This window comes from Poecile atricapillus, chromosome 8, assembly GCF_030490865.1.
Source record: "Poecile atricapillus isolate bPoeAtr1 chromosome 8, bPoeAtr1.hap1, whole genome shotgun sequence".
NCBI classification, from domain to species: domain Eukaryota; kingdom Metazoa; phylum Chordata; class Aves; order Passeriformes; family Paridae; genus Poecile; species Poecile atricapillus.
This window is the reverse complement of record NC_081256.1, coordinates 2,970,628-2,980,854: the sequence shown is the minus strand read 5'-3', so window position 1 is coordinate 2,980,854 and position 10,227 is coordinate 2,970,628. Positions and strand designations below refer to the sequence as shown.

Here is a 10,227-nt window from a genome sequence, read left to right as displayed (position 1 = left end):
CCCTCAGGTTCCTTTTCCCACACCACTGGAAGGCCCCTGGGTCACAAAGTGTCATCTCCTTGCAGAAACACCAGCTTAGAGCTGGAGTATGGCACAGTTAGGACAAGATCCACAGATATCTCTTGCTGTGGCCATGCCCCAGGTTGTTCATGGATACCTCCAGAAAACACATCTGTCCAATCTGAGGCACCTCCTGCAGCAGCATCAAACCCAGTATTTGTAAAAAATACAAAATGGGGTGTCAAGATTCTCCGTTGGTCTCAGCTGCTAAAATATTTTGATTTAGAAAAGATGTGTGTTTCTCAAAATTGACCATAAAATATATTCTGTCATTGCTAAAAAGGATCTCACAGACTCCCCCTAGGGAACAGGACTTTCCCCCGCCTACAGATATGCAATTTGTAACGTGAATGCAAACCTCTGAGGGACAGTGAAAGAGGGCATTTTCCAGAGCATTTCACAAAACACACAGGAGCGAAGTTCACAGCCTGATTATGTACATGTTAATCTGATAAAAATAAAACCTGTGTCCTGTCAACAAATGTGGAGTGTCACAGCCAGAGGTAGAGCTGGGAGTTACCCTGGGCACGCACTGCATGTCACAAGAAATACTCCCTGAAGGGCACACACTTTAAAAGCTATCAGCCCTAGTCAGAATTGTGTTTAAGGGATTCAGCACCTTCTCTGAAGCAAATGTACTTTAATGAGGATGCCTGTAAGGCATTTGGGAACTAATATAAATATCTTGCAGAGGAGGACTAGTGATACATGCAGCCCTGTTACAAACATAGCATAAAGCCTGTGATGAAGACAGCCCCATGATAAAGATAACTTTTAATTACTAAAAATATTAGAGAAATCATATACAAGAGGCTTCCCTGGAAACACAATGGAACTGCTCCCTGAAGCACCACAGGCACTGGGTGCTGGCTTTTTTATCCAACTCTGGTTTTTTAATCCAACTGAAAAAAATCCCTCCCTTCAGACAATTATTGTCACCTCCCTGAAATACTTTCCACCAATGTCATGTGCCCAAGTGATGCTATCTGTAGCCTCAAAGGCACAGGATCCTGTCACAGTCACTGAAGACAGACCACAGCTAAATGGCAGGAGCTGAAGCAGTTTGCAAAGCTTTAGGAGTTTAGGCTTCTCTTTGTAGGAGCCCAACAGGCTGACGAGGTAAGAAACGTGGCACAGAGGGTCTTGCTGGGGCAGTGCCCCCACTGGATCCATCATCCCATCCCTCCCTCACCATCAGGGAGAGGCTCTGCTCTCCTCTCTGCCTACTCAGCACAGCCCCTCACCATTTTTTGCATTTGAAAATCAGCACCTCAGGAAGGGCAGAAAGTCAAAGTACCTTTGACAGAAGGCTGGGCCCATCTTCTCAGGCAGAGGGGAACCCCAGCTTCCACAGGTACCAAACACAGTCTTGGGCTCTTCTGTGAATGGACATAAGACCCTTTTGAATGCTACTCATTAGTGTTTTGGCTGGCATGAACTGTTCCTCTGTGCCCCAGCTGATGAACACTAGCACTGCTGCCAAGTCTGCTGATAAATAAATAAGGATAGGAAAAGCCTTATGGTTTTTGAAAAGGGCAGCAGGAACTCAGCGCTCAAGGCAGCAAACACAATTTGCAGTAACAAACAGACTGGAGTCCAAGAGCAGCTCAGTGGTGATATTCAATCCTATTTTCCTCTTAAACATCAGCTATTAACAGCAGAGGAATCGATGGCACTGAAGGCAGCCAGGATCAAGCTGATGGGGAATGCTGCAGACTTCTCCCAGCAGCCTTCCTCATTCCCTTCATTTATCACCTACAGCCTCAGCTCCAGCCTCACTGCTCTCCTCCTCAGCTCTGCAGGCAGGACTCATTTTCATCAGTGACAAGGCAAGAGACTAATTACAGTACACATTTCATTTGTGAAGGGACCCCAGGGAGAGGAGGATGGGGAAGAAAGCTTTTTCTTGCTCTGCCACCTAAACAGTTTGTATTTGTTAGTGTAGAAGTAAGTCTGATGGCAGTGACCTGCTGCCTAAGGAGCAGCTCACCCATTAACCTCACACCCACAGTTCACACCCACCACCCTTTCCATGCACCATTAATATTTATAAGGATGACGTGTCTCTTTGACAGGAACTTGTGCCTCCAGCGACAACAGATGTTATACCATTTATGAAAGAAACTACTCAAGCATTTCCAATGGACCTTGTGCATGCTCATCATGTCTTTATCCCGTGCCCTGATTGTATTATCCTCCTGACTCCAGTCCAAGAGCATGGATGGCAGCACACTTGCCTGTCGAGTACTCAGAAATGTTTTGAGTTTCATTCCGCCTCTGTGAGTGTTCTCTGGCAGCTGGAGCCCTTCCAAATGCACCTGCCAACTCAAACAGAAGCGTGCGAGGCCTGACATGTCAGAAATGAGGATTTGCCACTTACCTGGGCCTCCAAAACACATGGCACACAGCTGAGGCTGCAGGATGGCCTCCCACAGCTGCATTAGTGCTCATACATCATCTAGAAAGAATTGAAACCTGGTTTATACACTGTGCTATGCTGCTCTACACACAGCCTTGCAGGAGAACACATGCAGCAAGGCCCAGATGCCATTGCCTCTGCTAAAACTATGCTGCTCCTTGGCTAAACTGCAATTAATAGCTTGTGTGGGAGCCTGTTTCTGGCAGGACAGAGCTCCCTGCTCCAGCAAAGGTTGAACTCCCACCCTTCATGCAGGAGGAGCACCCCCATCAGCAGGGAGCAGGATGGGCTTAACCTGGATGAAAGATAAGTCAATGGGTTTAGTGAAATCCTCAGAAACCACCACGCATGGACAAGCACCAAGGTATTGGACAAGGTATCTCAGGAAAGTTTTCTTTTACTAGATTGCAGTTGACATTTCCATTAAAATGCATGAGGTTACCATGATTCGCTTCACCTGATGTGATGGAACTTGTTTAAAGTAGCACAAAAATGTCACATTGTCCCTGTGGGCTAGAGGAGATAGCCTGCAGTGACTTCCTCCTCCAGAATGGCAGCTCTAGTGATGCCCTGATATTTATGGCACATACATTTTTAATGCCCAGCACAAACAGCTCCAGCATTTGTCAACTCATTTGACCTGCAGCTTTTCAAAGAAAATACAAGAAATGCTGCAGAACAAGAGCCAGCAATGGGTACAATGCCTTGCCATCAGCACCTGCCCTGTCAGAAAGGAAACAGGATGTTTTAGCCATGTTTTAGCCAACTCTCTCTGGCCATTCTTAGCCAAGATTTACTGCTGAAGTCTCCTCGTGCATCCAGAAGCGCTCACCTTGTGCCTCCAGCTCCTCACTGCTCAAAACCTTAGACTGAGGCTTGTGAGAAAGCATTGCTGTTCACAGCCACCAGGGTTTCACCACCCAGGTCCTGACACATCTGAGCCTCGACTGCGATGAATTTGGGAGCTCCTTCACGTCTCATACATTAACAATGCAGCATCTGTAACCCAAGTTATCTCTGAAACACAACTGCTACAAACACCTGCAGTGCAGAGGCCTGGCAGCTTTGGGCACTGCACACCATTTACACCAGTGTTAACCCCACTGTTTGAGCAGTGAATACATTAATATGGTGTGGTTTGGTTTTACCCCAGCCAGCAACCAGGCTCACCCACCTCCCCACACCCCCATTCCAGGAAAAGCTGAGCTTTGGAGAGAAAACAAGCTCACAGATGCTTGGAGTTCACCTTTTACCAACAATTACATACACTGTGTGTTACTGCACATTTCCCAAATGTGTGTGTGTGCTTTTGTGTGTTTTTATACACCTCTGATGACCATAGGTGCCTAGTTTTGGTTCAGAATGAAGATTGTTCCTTCAAAATTGTGACACCCATTACTTTGCTGCAGTTTGTTTACAATTGTGGCTTCCCCTGCTGCTTAGGTAGGCTAAGTATGCATCAGCCAGGCACAGAATGTCTCTACAGGTGTCTCCACTTGCTGAAATACAAAAGTGTTCTGTACCTGGCCTGGTCCACACAGAATTTCTGCTTAGCCAGCTGTGCTGGTTTTGCATTGATTGGCATTTGGGGAAGAAGTAAGAAACCACCCACAGAAGTGATTTCTCTGAGAGAAGCTGCTGGGAGCTTCCTCTGTGCCTGGGAAAGGCCAATAGCTAAGGCAAATAGTTCTGAGAAATGACAGCATTTTGAACCATTTAGAAATTAGATCCACCTCTGTGAGATCCACATTTTAAAAGCCATAAATCTGGGAAATCTCTGTCTTTGCTTTTGGACTCAGAAGGGAACGGAGCTGTGGTGAGACCATGACTGCTGTGGCCACTGCCAACAACCAACCATCTGCAGGCCTGGGTGAGATATTGACCCTTTGAGTGCTCAGATGAGACCTGCAGGCCACGATTCTCCCCTCAAGTGAGAGAAAAGACAAAGCAAGGACACGCAGAGGACAACGTGAAGACTTTGAGGTCAGTAAAGAAAGAGTCAAGCCCTGGATGGAAGGTGATGAGGAGATGCCTTAGTGTTGGGCTGAAAAATTCTTTTGGTAGGGCCATGGAGATGGACAATGATACACTGAAATATCTCCTTTAATTCATGAGAGTATTGGGGGGCTGAAGCATTCAAGCTGTAGATGTGAGCAGAGGCATCCACTGATGAAGCCAAGCAGATGCTGGAGTAGCTGTGATCCCATAAGAAGCTTGAACAGAGAGAGAGAGATGAGAGTGGATGAAGACCCTTTGCCCCCATGGAGAGAAGAAAACCTCTGTTCCCAGAGATGATCACAGAGACAGATGGAGAGAACCTTTGCCTTTGAACAACTCATCCTTAAAATAATACCCCATGAGTTCATGGCCCATGGACACATCTCCAGGAGGGCTGTGAAAATTGGAGGAGTTTCACAATGCAGAACTTTTCCCCAGGCAGCTGCTATTCATGGAAATGAAAATCCATGAGAAAACTGTTTCTTGTGGACAAGTCTCCATGGCATGACAAGAGAAAATGCCTCTCCCTACAAGGACTGATGAAAGACTATCGTATAGCTAGTACTGCTTTAACATCCCAGGTTTTATCTCTACATGGTCAGTTGGGAAAGAAGTTAGGCAGCGAGAGGAAAGGTGTTCTGGAGGTTTTATTCTGATGCTTCTTATTCTTATAGTCCTGTTAATAAACTTTCTTTATACCTTTTAAGTTTTAAGCCTGTTTTGCCCTCCTCCTAATCCATATCTCACAGCAAGAAATGAGTAAGTGCCCTGGTGATTTTAGCCAGCACCAAACCCACCACATTATTTGGTGTGTTGGCCGGGAAACTCAAATTGGCTAATCTAAACCACTACAGCATTAATTATTGAAAAGAATGAGCTGCTTTCCACATTGTGGTACACAGAGAATTCGGTGCATGGGAAGCAGAAGGACAGATTTAGACATCCAGCCCCCAGTACATCCCACCCTGCTCCTGCCTGGTACAGGGAAACTTGTCACCACCTGAACAGACTCTCTGGCAAAACCCAAGCACTGATGCTTTAACATAAAAGGAAAAAAACCACACCAGAAACACTTTTCTGAGGAGTAACACCTCCTGTCCATTGCGATACAAAAGGAAGCCTGCTCTCCTGTCGCACGTGGATTAGCACAGCGCAGGCCAGGAGGTTTACACGGCACTTTAAAGATGAAAAGCAGTGTTAAACAACTCTAACAGTGAGACTGCTGAAGTGAGAGCACCCCGGCCTTTCCCGGAGCGCCGGTGCCCGCTGGGCCACGCGGGACTCGCCAGGCACCGATCCAGGTGCGGATCCATAAAAACTGATGGAACCGGGCGTCCCACGGCTCTGAGCGGCTCCGGCTCACGCCAGAGCTCTCCGCAAAGAAAACCTGAGCAGCATGAAAACCAAAAGGCTTTGCGTGGCGAGGCGAAGCGGGAGAAGCTGGAGCAGGAGGGGAGCGATGCCGGACACGTTCGGGGAGGGGAGCGTGCGGCTCCGCGCCCGTTCCAGCGGGGGACGCGTTCCCGTTTCCTCGGGCGGTAAAAATATGACATGCATTAGCGAGGAGAATAAAAGCAGGGAAACAAAGGAGCGGGAGCGAACACCTGTCGCTCTCCTCGGGGACGAGCCCTAATGCTTTTATTTGCCTCAGTCTGCTGGGGGAACTGCAGCTGCCAACTGTCATCAGCATCAAGTTACCCGCACAAAGCCGCCCGGCCCTTTCAGCCCCTTTCAGGGGAAGCGGAGGGCTGCGGAGCGCCGGGGCCGGCACCGAGCGCTCCGGGCCCAGCTGCCCGCGGCCACCGGGCGGGCGAGCAGCCCCCGGGGCAGGGGATGCGCCTCGCACAGCCCTGCGACACCGCCGCCACCAGCGCGTCCTCCCGGGCTGCCTCGCACGCCCCGAGAGCCGCCCCGGCCGCTGCCACGGGGGCACGGCAGGACGGCTCCGTGCCGGCTGTGCCTGCCCAGCCCCACGGCTTCCCGGTCACGGCTTCTGGGTCACGGCTCTGACTCTTGCACAGGTCAGCGCTGACAGCTGGCCGGCCCCACCGTGCCCTCCGTTCCACGCACACCAAAGCCGCTCGCACGGCGCTCCCGAGGCTCCGGGCCCGGTTTGGGGCTCAGGGCCGCCCCGGGCCCCCTCACGCCGCCGCCGGGGCTGGGCAAGCCCCGCTCCCGAGGCCCCGCCCCCCGCGGCCCCGCCCCGCCCCGAGGCCCCGCCCCGCCGCAGACAAAGCGCGCGGCTCCCATTGGTCCGTTCGGCCAACGCTCGGCGCTGCCCGCGCGCCGCGGCCAATGGGCTCATTGACATGCAAATCGTGGGCTATAAAAGGGCGGCGCGGGCGGCAGCGGCGCGGCGCGAGCAGGGGGGGTGGTGCGGCCATGGCGCCGGGCGGGGAGCGCTCGCCGCGGGGCGAGGGCTGTGCGGAGCCCCGCGTCGACCGGAGGGTGAGCGGCGGGGGCCGCGGCGGGCGGGGCCGGGCCGGGGGGGTGGGCTGACGGCGCTGTTGTCCCCGCAGACGAGGAAGCCGCTGGTGGAGAAGAAGCGCCGGGCGCGCATCAACGAGAGCCTGCGGGAGCTGCGGCTGCTGCTGGCCGACAGCGAGGTGAGGCGGCGGCGCGGCGGGGCGGGGGCCGGCGGGGCCCGGGGCCGCGCTGACGGCCGCGGCGCCCCCGGTCAGTTTCAGGCGAAGCTGGAGAACGCGGAGGTTCTGGAGCGGACGGTGCGGCGGGTGCGGGCCGTGCTGGAGCGCCGCGCCCGCGGTGAGTGCCGGCCCGGGGGGCGGCGGGGGGCCCGGCCCGGGCCGCGCCTCACCCGCGCCCCTCTCTGTCCCCGCGGCGCAGGGGGCGGGCGGCGGCTCCTGGAGGCCAGCGAGCGATTCGCCGCCGGGTACATCCAGTGCATGCACGAGGTGCACACCTTCGTCTCCAGCTGCCCCGGTATCGACGCCACCACGGCGGCCGAGCTGCTCAACCACCTGCTGGAGTCCATGCCCCTCAGCGAGGGCGGCTGCCCGGACTCGGTCACGGACGTTTTGGGGGAGCCCGCGCTCGGCCCCTGGCCCGCCGGAGAGGCGCTGGCCCTGCCCGCCGGAGCCCGCCCGGGCCCGGCCCTGCCCGCCCCGGCGCTCTCGCCCTGCCCCAGCGAAGAGACCTGCTCCGACTCGGACGAGGCGGAGGCCGAGCCGGGCCAGACCCCCACGGACGGACTGGACGCGTCCCAGACGCAGGGCCTGGCCTCGGCCGGCTCGCCCAGATCCATGTGGAGACCCTGGTAAGAGCCGAGAGGAGTCAGCGCGGAGCTGCCTGTGGGGAGGGCAGGGCAGGGTGCCCGTGTGTGCAGCGTGTCCGTGGGAGCGCTGTGGCTGCGGGACTCGGGCACTCGGACGCTGTCACAGCCTGACAGCCTAATAGCGAACGCGGTAACATTTCATCCCTGTGAGCGTGCGTGTGTGGCATTTGGGAACTTTAGGGGTTGTTCTTAGGAGAGGATGGGGGGAGGAGGGAGTCGGTTTGTAGTAGCGAAGCTCTCCGGTGGAGACACAGCAGTTATTTTATAACCCTGTCTCTTTCTTCCTGGCCCTTAGAAGGGGCCTAAACACCACTACCCTTTAAGAAAAAGCCCTTGTACGTTTTAAATCACCATAGTCAATTCCAGGAGAAGCTGAAGCTACGTCTGCATGCACGGTTTTAAACGTTCTAGTGATAGCACAGACCCCTGAAAGATGTCAGTGGGGGTAGTGTCTGTACCTGGTAGCAGTTTGAAGTTTCACCTTTAGGGAAGAGAGAGAAAACTTAGATACCCGGTGGGATTATACAAGCATTTTTAAAGATGTTGGTGGCAGGGTGCCTTTTAGAAATGAGTGTCTTTATGCACATTTTGCTTTTAGCATACTTGAGTTTGTTGTGACTTTATGTATATTAGGGTGTCAAATGTTTTTTATTTTTAATCTTTAATAAAAAAAACCTGAATTCACAATGTGGTGTAGTATATTGTGTAATGTGTTGCGCTTCAAACCCGTTTAGAAACATTAAAAATACAGCTCCCTCTTGTTGGCTCTTGACACCAGTATGTGTTATATCATGGAAACAATGCTGGTAATTAAGCACTTAACTCTCGTACTTAAGCATTGTTAACTTAACTATTGGAATTCAAGTATTTCTTTTGTTCAATTCCAGTTGACACTTAAGTCTATTGCAGGAGCCAGGTCACACTGGTTGAGGTTGGTCTTGGGCCACAGAGTCTGGGGCTGGTTGGTCTGGATGCCAGTCTCAAACCTACTGTACTTGCTCTGCCATCGAAGGCACTGCTCACACATGCACAGCCCGAGCTTCACAAGTGCTAGGCAAATCCTGTCCTGGGGCATAACTTCACGGGGGGGGGGGTTTGCTTTTTGGGTTGATTTTTTTGTTTTGTTGGTGGAGAACAGAAAAGGGCTCCATTGAATAACAGTGTGCAGTGCATGTGGAAAGTGTTCTTTAATGTTTCTGGGGGCTTGGAGGGGGACCCTCAGCATTCTTATCCACGAGGTTTGACCCCCTCCCCGTTCCTGCTTTGGGGAGATGCCAGGTTATTTATGCTGTGATACAATACGTTTTCGTTGTGATGAGGAAAAAAGATTGTAAAGTGTCTTAATACATGGAAGTTTCCAAACACAGAGCAAGCAAGCAAGAAAGGAAGCAACCCAATGACCAAGGGACTAGACCTGTACCTTTGTTAGTAACCCCACAGAATGATAAAAATAGAAACTGAAGCACTGGCAATGCCTTTCCATTGTCATTTTCTTTACCTGAGGTGGGTGTTCTTGTTCAAATGTGTCCATCAGAATGCTTGGTCCTTCTCATCCCTTTTGAGTTAAATTCCCTTTGAGCCAGAGGAGAGGGGCAAAAATCAGCTGAGTGAGGGGAGTGCAGTGACCTTTGTGCTTTAGGGAGGGAGGTGAGGGGTTTGAAGTGTAAATGAAGCCTGGGACACTTGCACTAAAACTGACACCCCACACACCTTGAGAGCTCTGGGACTGAGGCTGCACCTCTCCAGCCCAAGTCCAGGTTTATTTATATCGATTTCCCTCAGGCCTCACATCTTGTTTGAGAAGTTATTCTCCCCTCTTAGCTCAAAGCTCCCTGTGACTCCAAGCCCAGGTCACACACAGCCCCTCACCCCATCTTGTGACCCTGCTCAGCCAGAACCCCTCATGTGCTGGAAAAGGCACTGAGAGGGGGCTGAAGCCACAGCCCAGTTCCTTAACGTGACAGCAGCAGCCACAGCTCAGCCTGTGGCTCACAGCAGCACTCAGAGCCTGCCTGAGCTCAGTGGCTTCAGCAGGGCCATCCAGGGCTGAGCCTGGCCCCAGGCAGCCTCTCCACTGCTGCAGGAGCACCAGAGGCACCTTGGCTTGGCTTCATCTCCATGAGAAGAAAGGCCCTTGTGTTAGGGCTCTCAGTGATGCTCCTGTGAAAGCAAGTGCAAATCCTGACACTTTGGTGACAGAAACACAGCCCAAAGTCAACATAAAAGTGCCAGGAATTGGGGCAGCTCGAAGCAAAGTCAACACTGCAGATTTGGTGCTCAACTTTCCCTCTGCTGGCCTTGGAGAATGGTCCAAACTCAAAGCTGGTCTTCCCTGTTCCTGTTGCTTTTCCCATTCCTGCTTGTGCTGCTGCCCTACCCAGAGCCAGGGGAACCTACCTGGGCACATCCCGTTCCCTCTGCTGCAGGAACAACAGTCAGTGGAGCTGTGAGGATGCCT

The 10,227-nt window shown here is 52.5% G+C and overlaps 1 protein-coding gene across 2 annotated transcripts; it reads left to right on the top strand.

Moving 5' to 3' along the window:
• Nucleotides 1–6,848: 6,848 nt before the first annotated feature.
• LOC131581521 (transcription cofactor HES-6-like) lies at nt 6,849–8,471 on the top strand. Of its 2 annotated transcripts, XM_058843897.1 has the most exons (4): nt 6,849–6,925; nt 6,997–7,083; nt 7,159–7,240; nt 7,322–8,471. In XM_058843897.1, exons 1-4 carry the CDS (start codon nt 6,860–6,862, stop codon nt 7,753–7,755), a joined length of 669 nt encoding a protein of 222 aa, XP_058699880.1. In that variant the 5' UTR covers nt 6,849–6,859; the 3' UTR covers nt 7,756–8,471. The 2 variants fall into 2 exon arrangements, with proteins under 2 accessions (XP_058699880.1, XP_058699879.1); XM_058843896.1 differs by having other exon boundaries at nt 7,159–8,471.
• Nucleotides 8,472–10,227: the final 1,756 nt, after the last annotated feature.

Coding starts and splice junctions, on each gene's coding strand:
- LOC131581521 (XM_058843896.1), top strand. CDS start 6,860: ATGGCGCCGGGCGGGGAGCGCTCGCCGCGGGGCGAGGGCTGTGCGGAG. Junction 6,926..6,996: donor AGCCCCGCGTCGACCGGAGG/GTGAGCGGCGGG, acceptor TTGTCCCCGCAG/ACGAGGAAGCCGCTGGTGGA. Junction 7,084..7,158: donor TGCTGCTGGCCGACAGCGAG/GTGAGGCGGCGG, acceptor GCCCCCGGTCAG/TTTCAGGCGAAGCTGGAGAA.